The 20,306-nt window shown below is 46.1% G+C and overlaps 1 protein-coding gene and 1 long non-coding RNA gene across 2 annotated transcripts in view; both read left to right on the forward strand.

The window, feature by feature from the left end:
* The window catches only part of LOC307220863, a 176,447-nt gene that overhangs the window by 119,496 nt on the left and 36,645 nt on the right, over positions 1-20,306 (forward strand). The gene's annotated exons all lie outside the window — the stretch shown is intronic.
* Positions 1-20,306, forward strand: part of KIAA2012 — a 176,296-nt gene that overhangs the window by 41,491 nt on the left and 114,499 nt on the right. The window contains exons 12-14 of the mRNA XM_079990599.1: positions 1,746-1,834; positions 11,136-11,211; positions 12,648-12,809. Coding sequence (XP_079846725.1) covers positions 1,746-1,834; positions 11,136-11,211; positions 12,648-12,809 — 327 coding nt within the window. The remainder of the gene's footprint in view (positions 1-1,745; positions 1,835-11,135; positions 11,212-12,647; positions 12,810-20,306) is intronic.

Genomic DNA, 20,306 nt, shown 5'->3' on the forward strand with positions numbered 1-20,306 from the left:
TTGACAGCTATGGCTCTGAGGTGTCATCAACCCCCCCATCTGTTGGGAGGGGGCCAGACCCCCTCAAAGTTGAGGGGATACAGGAGGCTGAGCATGGAGCCAGGCATGGCTTCAACGGCCGGCTCCTCCTGAATGCGAGAGAGGAGCCCCCAGCCCTTAAGGTCGTTCTGGGTTGGGCTCCACGCATGGTGTTCTCCCAATGATGCACTGTTGTGCTCGCATCATGCGCATGATGTCACACACACACGGCGCGCGCCGGGCCCCCTCCATCTTGGATGCAAGTCGGTGCCTCTGTGAGGCATATAGCCTCCGACATTTCAGGTAGAGAACATAGCCATCGTGACTGGTAGTTGTTGATAGATGAGCGAGAGATTAACTCCTTTTCAAAATGAAATTCTCAAGCTCTGGACTAGTTGGGCCTATGTTTTCACCCATCAGGGCTCTTCCTCGCAGTCAGCAAATAGAATGCTACGAATGAAAGGCCTTTCCCCATCCCTATGAAACCACTTTGCAGGGACCATTCTTTTCAAGTTTATGTTGTTTAGTCGTTTAGTCGTGTCCGACTCTTCGTGACCCCATGGACCAGAGCACGCCAGGCACTCCTGTCTTCCACTGCCTCCCGCAGTTTGGTCAGACTCATGTTTGTAGCTTCGAGAACACTCTCCAACCATCTCGTCCTCTGTAGTCCCCTTCTCCTTGTGCCCTCCCAACATCAGGGTCTTTTCCAGGGAGTCTTCTCTTCTCATGAGGTGGCCAAAGTACTGGAGCCTCAGCTTCAGGATCTGTCCTTCCAGTGAGCACTCAGGGCTGATTTCCTTCAGAATGGAGAGGTTTGATCTTCTTGCAGTCCATGGGACTCTCAAGAGTCTCCTCCAGCACCATAATTCAAAAGCATCAATTCTTTGGCAATCAGCCTTCTTTATGGTCCAGCTTTCACTTCCATACATCACTACTGGGAAAACCATAGCTTTTACTATACGGACCTTTGTTGGTAAGGTGATGTCTCTACTTTTTAAGATGCTGTCTAGGCATCAAGTTTATACATTTATACATTCAAGTTTATACATTTCACTAATTTTACAATCATTATGACATTTCAATACTTGACTTCCTTCCCCCTCTTTCTGCAGTTCCTTAAATTTGTTTTTAATATCTTTAGCATATCCAATTTACTTAATTTACTCATTTATTCATCTTCTTTAAATATATACTCCTATAAAACTGCAGGTTATTACAATGATCCTGCCACTGTTTTTATCTGTTTACAATTTATCTGTAAATATTCAATAAACCATTTCCATTCTTTTATTTAAAAAAGTTTGTTATCTTGATTTCTTATTCTTCCGGTAAGTTTCACCATTTCTGCATATTCTATAAGTTTTTGTATCCATTCTTCCTTTGCCGGGACTTCTGCTTCTTTCCATTTAGGGGCAAGTAACATTCTTGCCGCTGTAGTAGCATACATGAATAAGTTTCTATACATTTTAGATAGTTCTGTCCCTAAAAATCCCAAAAGAAAAGCTTCTGTGTTTGTTTGTTTTCAAAAATGTTATCTTAAACATCCTTTTCATTTCATTATATATCATTTCCCAGTAAGATTTAACCTTACTACTAAAACAAATTTGTAAATCTGGTTCATTCACGAAGCCAGGGAAAAGTCGCTTTGTCCCTGAACTCTGTGGTTGCCTGTGTTTTTATGAATTCACCAAGCGTAATCATTGGGATACTTCTGCTTTCCATTGCAGGGGATGGCAAATTATTCCTTAAAACAAGGGCAGCTGTTTCCATAAGTTCACCAGAGACCCCGCCTGCGGCTGAAGAACTGCATGGGAAGGTTGGTTTCATACAGAGATTTGGCAGAGCTATGAATCGGCAAAGTATGATTTGCCATTGTGAATTACTTGTAATTTTATTCAAAGAGATATTCCTCATATTTTTAACTAGGAAATAATGGCTACAATTCAAACTACACACACAAACAAACATACAGCTCTCTATCATCCATCCATACAAGCAAAGAGGTATATTCAGAGTTTGAGGACACATTCCAGCTAGGCTAAATCACAAAAAGAGGGGCCATAGCAGGGTCAGTGAGAGGTGAAATTCAGAGCCTGAGAAGAGTTATGAGGGCCAAGTAAGGAGGTAGCAAGGGCCGCATTTCAGGTTCCCCACTTCGTTGATTTTGAAATGGGCAAAATACAGTGGTACCTCAGGTTAAGAACTTAATTCGTTCTGGAGGTCCCTTTTTAACCTGAAATTGTTCTCAACCTGAGGTACCACTTTAGCTAATGGGGCCTCCTGCTGCCGCTGCACCGCTGCCGCGCGATTTCTGTTCTCATCCTGAAGCAAAGTTCTTAACCCGAGGTATTATTTCTGGGTTAGCAGAGTCTGTAACCTGAAGCTTATGTAACCTGAAGCGTATGTAACCCGAGGTACCACTGTATCCTGTCTCTCTGCTTGGTCATCTGTATCTTCCTTCCCAATACAATCATCGCAATAATGTGATGTGTGGGCAAACGGATGTTATAAGCAAAACTGCTCCCTTTCCCTTATGGGGTATTCCGGAGCCCGAACAGAGTCCTTAAGCGGGTTCCCTATCGGTAAGAGAAAATAACAGAGGCCAACCAGAGTATATTGAGAAGAAAAGCAGCTAGTAAGCCTGAGCTTTATTCAAGGAACTGTTGTAACAGGGTCCCCACTCACCACACACTGGAGGGAGGAGAGAACCCAGAAAAATGGTGCGCAAGCCCTTATATAGACTCTTGAAATTGCCCAACTTGTAGCCCAAGACCACAACCCCAAAACATCATATATACATAACAGAAGGAGGCGGTCTACAGCAGAAATCCTGTCTGCCTGGATACCTGATAATGGTCACTGATTGCTTTACCTGTGCAGCCTGGCCATTCTTTTGTGATGATCTGAATCCAGGTCATGGGCTCACCCTATTCATACACAAATACACCCTTAAGACAGGAGTCGCAAGCAAAAAGTCAATGCGAAGGCTTTCCCCATTTGCCTCCCTTACTGCAGAGGAATATTTGAGGTCACTGGGAGAGTCAAAACGGCTTCAGGATTGCTCTCCCATACTATTTCAGACACATGGTTCATATATTTAGATATGTGTGCGTTTATGAATATTTCTTCCATATTTGAGACCTTAAAATTCTTATAAAACATGTGATAGAAAGTATGTGTGGTGAACTGGTCACACATCTGCATTTGTTCTTCGAATGCAATTGGGACGTTTTTCTGGACCTGGGGGTTAGAAGGAGCCTATCTGGCGTCTGAATTTAGCTCCCCACCACCAGAAACAGGCTTGTAATCTGCCAAGGGAGAAACAACTCTATACTTTTCTTATCTACAGATGTTAAAGCGCTTGCTTGTATACTTTTGACATGTCTCTGTTGCTGTGCTCGAGGTTCCCTCTGAGCAATGCTTTTTCATCTCGGCATGAGGGAGACCACTTTTGCAAACTCCCGCTGCCAGCGATACACAGAAACATTCCCGCAACGTACCGCACTCAGCACTGGTGCAGGCATCTTAGTATCGTATCCCTTTGTGATAGCCTGGGAATCTGATTCAGAGGCTGAACCGGAAGAATCCCAGCCTGCACAGGAGTCCCCGCCGCCAGGGCCGGCTGAGCTGGGGCAGGGCCTTGTATCTGAAGCGCCTGCACCTGTGAGCAGGCACCAGGTGAATCCACTCTGGCTCCAGAGGTGATTGAGGACCCATTGCCTGCAGGTGCTCCTCTCCCAGCCCTGGCAGGGGAAGGTGAGGCTGCCTCTGGGTCCAGTAACCCTCCAGCCTCTCCTGAGCTGCAGAGGCTCAGGGCAGAGAGGCGGAGGGAACTGGTTTCTCCCAGGAGGAGTGCTCGCCTTAAGGCCAGGAGAGGCAGGTCACCTGGGGGCCGGGACCGCCCCTGGCCTCAGAGGAGATAAAGGCCAGTCAGCCCCAGTCCCAGCTTGCGGGAGCAATGTCGTTGAAGACCTGTTTCGGCCAGCACCCAGACCTGTTCTTCCAGAGTTCCCTTCCTTGCCCGGCTCCTCGCTTTGGACCCCGCTTCACCCTTGGAGGACAGTCTACAGTCCCTCGACCCAGGTCCCTGACCACGCCCCACAGTAACCACCCCCCCGGGACCAGCACACCCTTTGTAGTGGCATCGTGCATTGCCTTTTCTGACTGTTTATTACGTAATTTGCTGGGGAGAGGATACTGTTGTGGTCTAAACCAAGGGTCCCCAAACTAAGGCCCGCAGGCTGCATAAGTTTATCCAGCCTGCGGCGACCCCTGCCGCCCGCTGCCGCCGCCCACTCTTACCGCGTTGTGTTGCACGGCTGCCCACTTCTGGGTCGGAGGAGCACCGGAAATAGCTTGTGCGCATGCGCAAGCATTGTGCACATGTGCAAGCTTTATTTCCGGTGCACATCCAGGTTGGTGGAGGCTCGTGCACATGCGCACAAGCTATTTCCGGTGCTCCTCCAACCCGGAAGTGCACCAGAAATAGCGTGTGCGCACGGATATAGGCATGCTCTCCCCCGCCCACTGGCCTGCCACGCGATCGGCATTGGAGACACCGGGCCGAGGCACGGTAAGTTTGCTGACCCCTGGTCTAAACCACTGAGCTTCCTGGGCTTGCCAATCAGAAGGTCGGCGGTTCGAATCCCCACGACAGGGTGAGCTCCCATTGCTCTGTCCCAGCTCCTGCCAACATAGCAGTTCGAAAGCACACCAGTGCAAGTAGATAAATAGGTACCGCTGCGGCGGGAAGGTAAATGGCGTTTCCGTGCACTTTGGCTTCCGTCACGGTGTTCCGTTGTGCCAGAAGCGGTTTAGTCCTGCTGGCCACATGACCTGGAAAGCTGTCTGTGGACAAACGCCGGCTCCCTCAGCCTGAAAGCGAGATGAGTGTTACACCCCATAGTCGCCTTTGAGTGGACTTAACTGTCCAGGGGTCCTTTACCTTTATTTTTACATAACTTGCCGGGGAGAGGATATGGCAACTCAGTGTCGGATTTACGTATAAGCTAAACAAGCTATAGCTTAGGGCCCCACTCTCTTGGGGGGCCCCCAAAAAATTAAAGGAAAAAAACAACTGGATTTACATTTCCAAAATGTAAGATAAAAAAACAATTACTTTGTTAAGATACATATTTTGTTATGTGCAAATGGCTTTAGATACCTATTAGGCCCATAAATTACCATGTTGCATATATTCGACACAAAAAACAGGGACAATTTATTGTTGACAAAGGACAGCTGGACATATAAAGGACCCCATTAACTTCAGTAGCTTAGGGCTTCATCAAACCGAAATCCGGCCCTGCCTATCATGGTGATGTTTTTGAACAGTGGGGCTGATCTAGAAGCAAACAGTGTGCTTCCCTCGAAGATCTCCGAACCCAGGCAGGTACAGATAGCTTGGACCTAAGTCATATAGTTTTCTTAGCAGGGATACTGGAGTGGCTTGCCAGTTCCTCCTCCAGGTGGATCACATTTGGTCAAAACTCTCCACTATGACTTGTTCATCTTGGGTGTCCTGCTTGGCATAGTTCATAGCTTCTCTGAGTTATTTAAGCCCCTTCATCACGGCAAGGCAGTGATCCATGAAGGGGTCCATGATCACTACAGATGGTGACAGCAGCCACAAAATTAAAAGACGCCTGCTTCTTCGGAGAAAAGCAATGAAAAACCTAGACAGCATCTTAAAAACCAGAGACATCACCTTGCTGACAAAGGCCCGTATAGTCAAAGCTATGGTTTTCCCAGTAGTGATGTATGGAAGTGAAAGCTGGACCATAAAGAAGGCTGATCGCCAAAGAATTGATGCTTTTGAATTATGGTGCTGGAGGAAAGTCTTGAGAGTCCCATGGACTGCAAGAAGATCAAACCTCTCCATTCTGAAGGAAATCAGCCCTGAGTGCTCACTGGAAGGACAGATCCTGAAGCTGAGGCTCCAATATTTTGGCCACCTCATGAGAAGAGAAGACTCCCTGGAAAAGACCCTGATGTTGGGAAAGATGGAGGGCACAAAGAGAAGGGGACAACAGAGGACGAGATGGTTGGATAGTGTTCTCGAAGCTACCAGCATGAGTTTGACCAAACTGTGGGAGGCAGTGGAAGACAGGAGTGCCTGGTGTGCTCTGGTCCATGGGGTCACGAAGAGTCGGAAACGACTAAACGACTAAACAACAACAACAAAGTCATATAGGGCTTTATTGATAACAGACAGCACTTTGAATGGCGCTCCGTAGCCAGTGCAGCCAGGGTTAACCAACCCTAGTCAACAATCTGGCTGCAACTCTTTGAACCAGTTGAGGTTTCTAAACCCTCTTCAAAGGCAGCACCATGTTAGCAGAAATCCAAATGGGTCTAATAACATGATCAAGTAAGCATGTAAGTCAATAAATAGGACAAAACTGCTGAAGCGCATGGAACATTTTCAGGCATGATGAAATAGATATACAGAAATTATGTCTCAACGAGCCACGAGTGCGTCTTTGACGGTATTTATCATTCTAGGAAGCCGTCCAAGTCTTTGCTACCCAGAAGAATGAGGGTTATGCCCCATGTGCAGATAAAAGGCTGGTATGTTCAAACAGGAGATAATTACGTGGCAATTTACATGCAGAGACAGACAAAGAAAAGCATATATGGAATAATCCACTTTGCAAAACATTATTAAAATGGCCAGAGATGTTTTATTATGAGGACATAACCTCAAATGTATGTGGCATGTTCTTCAGACCTTACTTTGTTGGCCACAATCCCAAAGCAATTTGATATTATGAATTATTTGGTTTATAAAAAAAAACCCGACTTCAATTAAAATAGCAAAGGCTGAAGCCTTAAGGTATGTCTCTGCTTTGGAAAATAGCTTCTCTGCATGGGGAGTTTGGCACTCTCAATAGGCCTACCAAACAAAAGCAGGGTGTGTCTGTCTACACTACAAATTAAACCCAAATGAAACAACCTCAAACCTGTTTAATGGAAATGGATCTCTAGCAAGGGAAACTCAGGCATTGAAGTTCTGTGTAGGAGCCAATGATCTGTTCCACAAATTCCCGGCGTCTTCACAAAACTAAAGCTGTAAAATGGTCCTTTACAGGGAAAGTTATGACAATGAAACCACTTCTCGCTTCCTTGTCTTGTATAGCAGTTGCACTAAATTCTATGAAATCTATATTATTGTCTTGTATTCTTATGGCTTACAGGGCTGATGGACGCCTGAATTGGAGAAAGTGTGTTGTTGATGTGTTTGGTAAATTTTCTTAATCGCATGTTGTGAAAGCTGGTTTCGCATTTCCAGAATCAGGATCTGTTATCTGAAAAACTAAATTACAGGTCTAGCTCTCCTAGCATAGGGGTGGCGGGGGGGATTTTTTTTTTTTTTTACTACAATTTATGCAAAAAGAAAGGAAGAAGGAAAAAAATAAAGAATAAAAACTAGTTGAGGTTTCAAAAAAAAAACTTCCAAACGTTCTCATTGTACGTTATCTGCTAAATACACTTTTACCACACAGTTACTTATTTCTTCTATTTTTTATCATATTTCTATATAAATTGTCAATTATCTTTATATACTACAAGGCTCATTCTAGGTCTGCCAGGAGATTACCCTTTATACCATTGTTCTTCAAATATTCTTTAAATATGCTCCATTCCTTGTGGACTTTTTGTTTTGTTACTCTTCCCCTCACCTTTGCTAGCTGCAAGTATTCTACCATTAATGTTTGTCAGTCTACTATATTAGGTGTTTTAGTATTTTCCCAAAAAATACTAAAAAAAAAAGATTTAAAATAACATTTTAAAAAAAGACCAGAAATATTTCTTTTAAGTATATTGCCAACTGAAAAAGGAAAATTGATGTTCATGTATGGGGTAACGTTCATGTATGGGGTAACGGCAGCCAGAATTTTAGTGGCAAGAAATTGAAATCCACCCCAAATTATTATTATTTAGGAAACTGGTTTATTTCTTAGGAACAGAGGAAGCTGCCTTACTCCAGGGCAGGGAGACAGCAGACCCAATCCATACATTCAGAGCACATTTCTCCCACCAAAGAATCCTTGGAACGGTATTGTGGGTGTGGGAATTGTAGCTCTGTGAGGGAGAAACTACAGAATTTTTTGTGGCTTTGAAGATGCACTGAATGTGCTTTAAATCCACGGTGCAGATCTGCCCCCCTCTAGCACAAGTGTTGTCTTGTCCTCTAGAGAAGAATGATCTTCCCCATCACTTGCTGCCCCCTGATCATTTTAATGGGAGGTGCCAGGGCTTGAGTTTGAAAGCTGCCACATGCCAGGCACAAAGCCTGCCCTCTTCCTCCGATCTACAGCCCCTCTCCTAGCAACCTTGCGGAAGACACCTTTCATTCACCGCCCGTAAAATGTTGTCAACAAGATCAGAGCTGAAGGAGAAGGTCCTCAGGACTTTCCCCCAAAAGGCCTCACTTTGGAAAAGCATGGCTTCCTATGGGGATTCTGCTCTGGAGTAGGGAAAATGAGATTATCCACCCTTCCCTGCATTGGCCACTGCCCCCAGATGTTTCTTTCATCGCTTCTCAATATGTCTCTTCCTTCCTTCATCTATCAGCATCCTCATTTGCTCATTTTCTTGTCACTGCCGGTTCTTACCCCAAGGAGAAAGTGTTATGCAATCATGAGATGAGCAGAACAAGGAAGGAGACAGTCTAGCGACTTGCGCTCAGGCGACTAGAAGCTGTCGGCTCCTAAATTCTAATCGGGCACAGATCTCCCCGGAGCCATGTCTTCTCGCCTCGCTAGGCTCACCTAGATAAGCTAAGTTTTGGGGTGGGGTGGTTTTCCTCTCCCCCCCCCCCGAACAATCCCTTGCCAAGGCAATAGGAAAACCCCTCCGAGTTAGAAGGAACATTTCTTTAATCAGGTGACAGCTCTGATGGAAAGATGGAAAGGTAAGAGTCGGCTGGAAAATTAAAAAGGGAACCGCCTTTTCTTTGGTGGGAGAGTAAAAGGACGTGTTGTGAATTTCAAATCCAGGATTGGAGATGGCGGGAAATAAATTATTATTATTATTATTAATAACAATTAAAGTTTTCATCTGTAGACCTCAGAGCAGTACAAAGCATAGAAACACAAGATAAAAACACAAAATATATAATAAAAACAGGAACAAAACAAAACTTCTCTGTGGGTGTCGGGGAGATTCACCCACCAAGGGCCACCCTGTTAATTATTATTATTATTATTATTATTATTATTATTATTATTATTATCATTATTTATTTATTTATACCCCGCCTATCTGGCTGGGTTTCCCCAGCCACTCTGGGTGGCTCCCAACAGAATACGAAGAAGAAGAAGAAGAAGAAGAAGAAGAAGAAGAAGAAGAAGAAGAAGAAGAAGAAGAAGAAGGGCGATAAAAGATCTTCCCTAAACTTCCCTAAACAAGGCTGCCTTCAGATATCTTCTAATCTTCTCAAAGTCAGATAGTTGTTTATTTCCTTGACATCTGATGGGAGGGCGTTCCACAGGGCAGGCGCCACTACCGAGAAGGCCCTCTGCCTGGTTCCTTGTAACCTCACTTTTCACAATGAGGGAACCGCCAGAAGGCCCTCGGTGCTGGACCTCAGTGTCCTGGCTGAACGATGGGGGTGGAGATGCTCCTTCAGATCTACTGGGCCAAGGCCATTTAGGGCTTTAAAGGACAGCACCAACACTTTGAATTGTGCTCGGAAATGTACTGGAAGCCAATGCAGATCTTTCAGGACCGGTGTTATATGGTCTTGGCTGCCTCTCCCAGTCACCAGTCTAGCTGGCGGGGCTTCCCCCTGTGCAGACGGGCGGATGTCGCAACAAAGCCACACTTGGCTCCAGTGGCACGAGTTTGACTGGCTCAGTGGGCTCACTCCCCCTGCCCCCCACCCAGCGCGTACCCGTCTGGTGGCGTCAACGGTGTTGTAAACAAAATCTGCCCTTATTCCCTTCTGGTGGACACAAGAACCCTTATAGAGTCCTTTGTAGGTTCTCCATCGGTAGGAGAAAATAACAGAGGCCAACCAGAGAATATTGAGAAGCAAAAGCAGCTAGTAAGCCTGATCTTTATTGAACTGTTGCAACAGGGTGCTCCCCTCACACGCAGGAAAGGAGGAGGACCCAGAACAAAGGTGTACCCGCCCTTTTTAATTTAACATTTTAAATTCCCTTCCCTGGAGCTCAAAACCACCCCTCCATACATCACAGAAGGGGTGTAACCCAAGATCACACCCCACAAACATCATACCTACATCACAGAAAAGGCGGTCTACAACAGAAATTTGAATGTTGTTGTTTTTCCTGTCTGCCAGGTTATCTGATTGCCTTTCCTGGTAGTCTGGCCATTCCTTTGAGATGGTGATTACCCAATTCCTGAAACAATGAGAAGGTTCCCTCACCCCCTCCCTCCTTGCAGAGAAAACATTTGGTCAAAATGGTTTCAGGACGGTCTTCCTGTGCTGCTCCAGACATGTGGTCCCCATATCTATGTACGTGCTTGGTTGGTACATTTATGAACATTTATTATATATAGGTAAAGGGACCCCTGACCATTAGGTCCAGTCGTGACCGACTCTGGGGTTGCGGCGCTCATCTCGCTTTATTGGCCGAGGGAGCCGGCGTACAGCTTCCGGGTCATGTGGCCAGCATGACTAAGCCGCTTCTGGCGAACCAGAGCAGTGCACGGAAACGCCGTTTCCCTTCCCGCCAGAGCGGTACCTATTTATCTGCTTGCACTTTGACGTGCTTTCGAACTGCTAGGTTGGCAGGAGCAGGGACTGAGCAATGGGAGCTCACCCCGTTGCGGGGATTCGAACCGCCGACCTTCTGATCAGCAAGTCCTAGGCTCTGTGGTTTATGCCACAGCGCCACCCGCGTCCCTTATTATATATAGAAGACCTTAATTTTATTTATTACAGTGGCATCAACTGGGCTGTCCCAGCGGGTTCTGGTCACCCTCTGTGCCCGGGCAGCGTCAAACGATGCTGCGTTGCTGCTCTTGGGCACAAGATGCTAGGCTCTCACAAAGCAACAGTTACTAAAGAGGCGGAAGGTTGCTGTAACCCTCCCTGGTAAAACTTGACAGATTGTATAACAAAATGTGGCTTCTCTTTTTCAAAGGAACCCCTGAAAAGGCAACAAGCAGGGGAGCTGCGAGGGAACCAGCACAGCACAGGAAATGAGCAAAGCACCAAGGGTAAATTTGCCAGGATTTTACCTGTGTTATAAGGGGGGGGGGACTGCTCCTTTTCCCCTATGAGGTATCCAAGAGCCCATATGGAGTCCTTAAGTGGGTTCCCTATTGGTAGGAGAAAATAACAGAGGCCAACCAGAAAATATAGAGAAGCAAAACAGCTAGTAAGCCTGATCTTTATTCAAGGAACTGTTGCAACAGGGTCCCCACTCATCACACGCAGGAGAGAGGAGAGAACCCAGAAAAATGGTGCGTGAGCCCTTATATCAACTTTTGAAATTGCGCACCCTGTAGCCCAAGACCACTACCCTTAAACATCATACATACATCACCGAAGGAAGCGGTCTACAGCAGAAATGCTGTCTGCCAGGATACCTGATAATGGTCACTGGTTGCTTTATCTGGGCAGCCTGGCCATTCTTTTGTGATGATCTGAATCCAGGTCATCTGCTCACCTTATTCATACATAAATACGCACTTAAGACAGGAGTTGCAAGCAAAAGTCTGTGGGGAGTCTTTCCCCATTTCTTCCCTCCTTGCTGAGAAATATATTGAGGTCAATTTGGGAGAGTCAAAATGGCCTTCCTGTACTATTTCAGACACATGGTTTTATATAGTTAATGCGTGTGTTTGCCTTTATGAACATGAGACTTCAGAATTCTTATAACACCTGCTAGGGTTAATAATAATAATAATAATAATAATAATAATAATAATAATAAATTTATTATTTATACCCCGCCCATCTGGGTGAGTTTCCCCAGCCACTCTGGGCAGCTCCCAATCGAGTGTTAAAAACAATACAGCATTAAATATTAGAAACTTCCCTAAACAGGGCTGCCTTCAGATGTCTTTTAAAGATAGGATAGCTGCTTATTTCCTTCACATCTGTAGGGAGGGCGTTCCACAAGGCGGGCGCCACTACCGAGAAGGCCCTCTGTCTGGTTCCCTGTAACCTCAATTCTCGCAATGAGGGAACCGCCAGAAGGCCCTCGGCACTGGATCTCAGTGTCTGGGCTGAACGACGGGGGTGGAGACGCTCCTTCAGGTATACTGGGCTGAGGCTGTTTAGGGCTTTAAAGGTCAGCAGCAACACTTTGAATTGTGCTCAGAAACATACTGGGAGCCAATGCACATCTCTCAGGACCGGTGTTATGTGGTCCTGGCGGCCGCTCCGAGTCACCAGTCTAGCTGCCGCATTCTGGATTAATTGCAGTTTCCGGGTCACCTTCAAAGGTAGCCCCACGTAGAGTGCATTGCAGTAGTCCAAGCGGGAGATAACTAGAGCATGCACCACTCTGGCGAGACAGTCCATGGGCAGGTAGGGTCTCAGCCTGCGTACCAGGTGGAGCTGGTAGAAAGCTGCCCTGGACACAGAATGCTTCCTCCGTATAGCAAAAAAGGATGACTGACGCCATTTCCCTGTGCTTCTGCATCAGGGGATGAGAGAGTTCTGGCTGAATCCAGAAAGGGGGACCAGAAAAGTCAAAATGGCCTCTGCGGGAACAGACATCTCATGCAGCGTAAGGAGGAGAAAGGAGTCTCCAGGTTGCCACCAACAGACAGCAGAAAGGAGAAGGATGTTGGCAACTTCTTACAAGGTACTCCAGTTTCTACACACTTTAAGAGATAAAATACCTGCACCAAAGATGGGGAGAGGCGTATGGTTGGGATGACATTATAATGAGGTAGAAACGGAGCCAAGGGAGAAAACTGTCAACAGTTTATCCATTTATGTGAATAGAGGAATAAATTTAACGGGATGTGTCGGGTTTAAAGAACTCCTTCTTCTCCCTTCTAGAAGTTACCTCAAGTGTCATCTGTTTTGTAAAAATTCATCACCCACACACCCATCTAGCTTTCTAGTGTAGTTTGTCTGTACATAAAGGACTAAACTGCTTAATGTGTTTTGCTTAACTTTATGCACTTCTAACACATAAAGTTATTTTTTCTTTATGAAGACAGCTGTGGCTTTCCATGAAAACTAGTCACAGGCAAATAATTTTTTGTCACTCAGTTGTCATGTTTGTGACTGGTGTGAAGGTATTTCTCAGTCAGAAAGATGTTCTCAACCCAGCCATTTGACGTTTGATATTTTAATTAGCCCTGTTGCCGATGTAAACTCGATAAAAGCTGAGTGTGTTGATCCTATCACCCTTCTGTGTCTCAGCTGGGTGAAATGAAAATACTGAGCAAAGTTCAATTGAGAGTTTTCTCTTCTTTGTCCACTAATCAGGCCTTTATGCATGGAGAAATTGAATTTATTTGATTTGTCCATCCCTATTTGAGGCATCTTGGTTGGAATTCTATATTTCTCACTAGACTGCAGAGGGTCTTTAATGAGCAAATTAATGCAGAGTCACAATGACTTAGAGAGAAGCCTTTCTGTGTCTGCTCTTGCGATGATTCTTTCACATCAGCTTAATAGTGTTTCTACAGGTCTGTAGGGACTGACACTACAATGCTTGAATAATTTCCTTATTCTCCTTCCTGCGGTATAATGTTGTTCTCGTTTGCTAATGATCTTTTCAGAGCAGTGTCCTCTAGCTCTCTCAGAGGCCTTGCATTTTACAAAACCAGGATGAAAATTCAGGCTGGATCAAACAAATGCAGAGTTAGTGAAAGCAGTGGACCAGCTCTGCCTTACTTCTATTGCCACCTCTCTACTCAACAACAACAACAACAACAACAACAAATTTATTTATATGCTACCCGTCTGACCCCAGCCACTCCGGTTATTAAACACACAACAAAAGATCAAACAATAAAAAACCTCCCAGTACTGTCTTCTAAAAGTCAGAGAGTCGTTTATTTCCTTGACATCTGATGGGAGGGCGTTCACAAGGCGGGCACCACTACCGAGAAGGCCCTGTAACCTCACTTCTCGCAGGAAGGGAACCGCCAGAAAGCCCTCGGCGCTGGACCTCAGTGTCCAAGCTGAACGATCGGGGCTGAGATGCTCCTTCAGGTATGCAGGGCCAAAACCTACTCTCTAGAGGCTAGTCTGCAGGCAAACAGATCTTCCACTATTATGTACTGAAGTTCTCACCCTGGGCCAGCAGGGGGATACTGTAGATAGTTCAGGTCCACATATGCAAATAAGGGATTGAAAGTGACGTTCAGTGATTGGATAGTTACAGAAAGTTGTTACTGTTGCGTTGTAGTGGAGCTCTATATAAGCAGGCTGGCTGAAACCTTCAGTTCAGTTCAGTTCTGGCCTGTGATTAAACAAGAGCTGTTTGAAGAATGGCTGTGTTGTCTGATATGTTCACCCACAACTTAACATCCACTGATAAAGAATTTTTGTGCAAAAAGTGTCCACATAAGGGCATGTTTTCAACTGCTTTGCTCCTACCAGGTATATGCAATGTTTGCCAAGCAACCGCTCCTAGCAATGACTTACCAGAACATGTACACATGGTGTGGTACATGCCCTTTGCTGCGCATCCTGTGTTAAAAAGGCCCTTGATTCACACTGACCACCTAGGTAAAAATGCCGTTCCATCGTTTATTTTCAGTTTTGATTTGGGATCGTAAGAGTGGCTACCCAAGGATCCTTCCCAAATTAAGACAGAGCGTGTCTCCCCGCCCTCCCTTCTCGCACCAAAAGAGATCCCAGCTAGCTTCAAGGAAGATGCTCAATTAAGGCCATGAGGATGCGCCTCTGGGTAATTACTTTGATCACAATTTGCTTGCCGGAAGTTTAAAGAGCCTGGGCAAGAGGGAAATCAAACAAATGCTGCTCTTGATGGTTTCCACTTTGAGGGGATGTTGAAGATGGAATTATCAGGAAACTGCTTGGTAGAAGCAGTGCAAAGAACATGAGAGGCCACGCTGCTGTACAGAACAGCTGAAAAAAATATATATCTCCATGCCAACAAGACCTAGATTGCAGAGTCAAGGGCCATTAAAAGTTTCCTATCTTCGCAAGGCTGGATGCAATTCAGCTTTCTCGGTCGCTTATTATGATTTTAGCTAGGACAACAAAGGAAAAGCAAGCATATGATTTTGGTCTCTCTACATACCACCGGAGCCTTCTCAAAGAGCAGCATTTCAAAAAGTTATTTGGTGGAAACCTATACCCCTTAAACTGCACTGGCACTTAATTCAGATAACCTCTCATGGCATTTCTGCTGTGGATTTGCAACTCAAGATGACCATGTTGTTGTTGTTCAGTCGTTTAGTCGTGTCCGACTCTTTGTGACCCCCTGGACCAAAGCACGGCAGCACTCCTGTCTTCCACTGCCTCCCACAGTTTGGTCAAACTCTTGCTGGTAGCTTCGAGAACACTGCCCAACCATCTTGTCCTCTGTTGTCCCCTTCTCCTTTTGCCCTCCGCCTTTCCCAACATCAGGGTCTTTTCCAGGGAGTTTTCTCTTCTCATGAGGTGGCCAAAGTATTGGAGCCTGAGCTTCACGATCTGCCCTTCTAGTGAGCACTCAGGGCTGATTTCCTTCAGAATGGATAAGTTTGATCTTCTTGCAGTCCATGGAACTTTCAAGAGTCTCCTCCAGCACCACAATTCAAAAGCATCAATTCTTTGGCGATCAGCCTTCTTTATGGTCCAGCTCTCACTTCCATACATCACTACTGGGAAAACCATAGCTTTTACTATACGGACCTTTGTTGGCAAGGTGATGTCTCTGCTGTTTAAGATGCTGTCTAGGTTTGTCATTGCTTTTCTCCCAAGGAGCAGGCGTCTTCTAATTTTGTGGCTGCTGTCACCATCTGCAGTGATCATGGAACCCAAGAAAGTAAAATCTCTCAATGCCTCCATTTCTTCCCCTTCTATTTGCCAGGAGGTGATGAGCCCAGTGGCCATGATCTTAGTTTTTTTTTTATGTTGAGCTTCAAACCATATTTTGCGCTCTCTTCTTTCACCCTCATTAAAAGGTTCTTTAATTCCTCCTCACTTTCTGCCATCAAGGTTGTGTCATCGGCATATCTGAGGTTGTTGATATTTCTTCCGGCAATCTTAGCCTCCCCTGAAAAGCTTTCTGATGTGATATTAAGTGATTTGAAGGCTGTATGGCTATTTAATCTGGGCAGATGCTTCACACATCCAATTTATTATTTGTTGTGGCAGTCATGAAGGGGTGAATGTGTACGTGTGAACTGTGAACCACCCACCTTGTTCTGTGCAGCGCGGATAGCCTAATGCAATACACTACAACGGTGGTTGGATTTCAACTCCTAGCATTCCTGGTTATTGGCCTTTCTCGCTGGGGATTGGTTTGAACCCAGGTCCACTGTGCCCTGCTCTTTAGTATACACATCCACAGGGTGATTTCTTACTTAGCAAAGTAAGCAAAGTAACTCAGAACAAAGTTCAGGGACTAGACATAGAATATAGATTAAACGCCTGCCATGAATCAACTCCTTTCCCAATTGCTCAGTGTATTTGAGAGCCAGTGTGGTGTAGTGGTTAAGAGCGGTAGTCTCGTAATCTGGGGAACCGGGTTCGCTTCCCCGCTCCTCCACATGCAGCTGCTGGGTGACCTTGGGCCAGTCACACTTCTTTGAAGTCTCTCAGCCCCACTTACCTCACAGAGTGTTTGTTGGGGGGAGGAAGGGAAAGGAGAATGTTAGCCGCTTTGAAACTCCTTAAAGGGAGTGAACGCAGTGGCGCTGTGGGTAAAAGCCTCAGCGCCTAGGGCTTGCCGATCAAAAGGTCGGCGGTTCGAATCCCTGAGGCGGGGTGCGCTCCCGCTGCTCGGTCCCAGCGCCTGCCAACCTAGCAGTTCGAAAGCACCCCCGGGTGCAAATAGATAAATAGGGACCGCTTACCAGCGGGAAGGTAAACGGCGTTTCCGTGTGCGGCTCTGGCTCGCCAGAGCAGCGATGTCACGCTGGCCACGTGACCCGGAAGTGTCTCCGGACAGCGCTGGCCCCTGGCCTCTTGAGTGAGATGGGCGCACAACCCCAGAGTCTGTCAAGACTGGCCCGTACGGGCAGGGGTACCTTTACCTTTACCTTTAAAGGGAGTGAATCCAAACTCTTCTTCTTCTTCTTCTAATTGATAAAGATTTTAGCCACCCCACGGGCTCACAATTCCACCAAAAATCTGAACTCATCCAATTCACTCAAAAACGGTGCCAAACTGTTGCAAATTCTCCCCTGCAAGGTTTGGCGGTAGAAACAAAAGGGTTTGTATCATAGGTAAAAAAATCAGCCCTCAACACCTTAACCCGTGGAGAAACATTTTTGCGAAAAAAAATCCCTAGCCCGCGGGGGTCACAATTCCACCAAAAATCTGACGTTATCCAATTCACGCAAAAACAGTGCCAAACTGTTGCAAATTCTCCCCTGCAAGGTTTGGCAATGTAATCAGCACGTTTTATCATGGACCAAAAAAATCAGCCCTCAGCGCCTTAATCCGCAGAAAAACAATTTTTTAAAAAATCCCTAACCCGCGGGGTCACAATTTCACCAAAAATCTGACGTTGTGCGTTGATGGTTTTTTCAAAAAAAATCCCTAAAGCATGGTTTGGGGAGTGGGGGACTGATAGAATTAAAAAGAAACAAGGAACAAATAAATAAATAAATAAATTAGTCATAACCAGTCCAAAGCAATCTGAGGAAGGGTGGGGAGGCAGCAGAATGAAAGGAAACTGATTCCAGTCTTCCAATCTGGGCTGTTGTCCAAGTCTATCGTCTGAAGTTTAATGACGCAGCAACTCCCAAATTGTTAAATTATTCCAATCCGAGCTGTTGCCCAAGCTTTTTGTTTCAGATTTAATAACATAGTAGCTTCCACATTGTTAAGTTGTTACTGTAAATTGTTGAGCACACTGTTTGCAATATTACAATGTAAATGCCCCACCAGAGATACTACCTCTCCTCTAACACCCCATCCAACCCTAGGTATAGAACAGGGAAATTAAGATTCAAGTTTCCAGTGGCTGTAATTATTATCATTATGATCATTATGACCATTATTATCATTTATTATCATTTATTATTATTATTTATACACAGCCCATCTGGCTGGGTTTCCCCAGCTACTCTGGGCGGCTCCCAACGGAATATTAAAAACATGATAAAACATCAAACGTTAAAAGCTTCCCTAAACAAGGCTGCCTTCAGATGTCTTCTAAAAGTCAGATACAGTGGTACCTCGGGTTACATACGCTTCAGGTTACATACGCTTCAGGTTACAGACTCCGCTAACCCAGAAATAGTGCTTCAGGTTAAGAACTTTGCTTCAGGATGAGAACAGAAATTGTGCTCCGGTGGCGCAACAGCAGCAGGAGGCCCCATTAGCTAAAGTGGTGCTTCAGGTTAAGAACAGTTTCAGGTTAAGTACGGACCCCCGGAATGAATTAAGTACTAACCCGAGGTACCACTGTAGTTGTTTATTTCCTTGACATCTGGTGGGAGGGCGTTCCACAGGGTGGGCACCACCACCGAGAAGGCCCTCTGCCTGGTTCCCTGTAACCTCACTTCTCGTAGTGAGGGAAGCGCCAGGAGGCCCTCGGAGCTGGACCTCAGTGTCCGATGGGGGTGGAGACACTCCTTCAGGTACACTGGGCCAAGTCAGAAATTAGTAGGAACATGACACTGCGCATTTTCGTAAGAGGCATTTTAGATGTGCCTAGAAGCCTCTCTGGGACGCAGGTGGCGCTGTGGGTTAAAGCCTCAGCGCCTAGGACTTGCCGATCGAAAGGTCGGCGGTTCGAATCCCTGCAGCGGGGTGCGCTCCCGCTGCTCGGTCCCAGCGCCTGCCAACCTAGCAGCTCGAAAGCACCTCCGGGTGCAAGTAGATAAATAGGGACCGCTTACCAGCGGGAAGGTAAACGGCGTTTCCGTGTGCGGCTCTGGCTCGCCAGAGCAGCGATGTCACGCTGGCCACGTGACCCGGAAGTGTCTCCGGACAGCGCTGGCCCCTGGCCTCTTAAGTGAGATGGGCGCACAACCCCAGAGTCTGTCAAGACTGGCCCATATGGGCAGGGGTACCTTTACCTTTACCTTTACCTTTTTATTCACCTATACAAAAACGTAATGTGCATTCCTGCCAGTGTAGGCTTTCATTTCACACTACTCCTGAGGAGTTCTTACTCAGCCATCACTGAAAGTTCCCAAGGCAGTTTGCAACAACAAGAGGTGTGCGATTTGAAGGAAAACAAAGCCTCAGCATGGTGTTGGTGGGAGAGAAGTCTGGCAAATACGGGCTCGATTCTGCTCTCCTTGCCGCCATTCCTTACGGCTGTGTGGTCTTCTTTGATACCGCTTTTGCACCTGTGCAAAGCAGATGAAAGGAATTGCCCAGAGAGCAAATCAATTCTCAGATCAGCCTCATACATCAGGAATCAAAGGCTGAGCAGGCCGAGAACGGAATGGCGTGGATGGATTTGCCCAGGCGATTTGCAGGGGGTATAAACTGCCAAGGGAAGAGCCTCTTATGTAGAGATTTTTGCTGCTTTCCCTGTGGTTAAGGCAATGCTGAAAACTATGTCAAGTTGATAACAGGGAAACCAGAACTGGGAAACAAATAGGAAACCCCTTCACCTGGACGGCATGTGTGGCGAGGAAAAGGTGTAGATAATCCAACCAATGGGAGGGTTTTCAAACCGGTATCTAGAAACAGCAGGATCTGGAATTAATCTAGATGGAGAGTCACATGTTGAGGACAAGAATGGTTGCCCCAGCCACTCTGGGTTGTTTCCAACATATATAAAAACATAATAAAACATTAAACATGAAAAAACTTCCATATACTGGGCTGTGTTCAGATATCTTCTAAAGGTTGTATAATATAGTTACTTATCTCCTTGGCTTGCGAGGGGGGGAGTCACATGACTCCATACCCTCCAACATTTCTCTGATGAAAATAGGGATGTCCTAAGGAAAAGCAGGGACGCGGGTGGCACTGTGGGTTAAACCAGAGAGCCTAGGACTTGCCGATCAGAAGGTCGGCGGTTCAAATCCCCACGATGGGGTGAGCTCCCCTTGCTCGGTCCCTGCTCCTGCCAACCTAGCAGTTCAAAAGCACGTCAAAGTGCAAGTAGATAAATAGGTACCGCTCCGGCGGGAAGGTAAACGGTGTTTCCGTGCGCTGCTCTGGTTCGCCAGAAGCGGCTTAATCATACTAGCCACAT

This window comes from Podarcis cretensis (genome assembly GCF_951804945.1).
Source record: "Podarcis cretensis genome assembly, chromosome: 1".
Classification (NCBI taxonomy): Eukaryota; Metazoa; Chordata; class Lepidosauria; order Squamata; family Lacertidae; genus Podarcis; species Podarcis cretensis.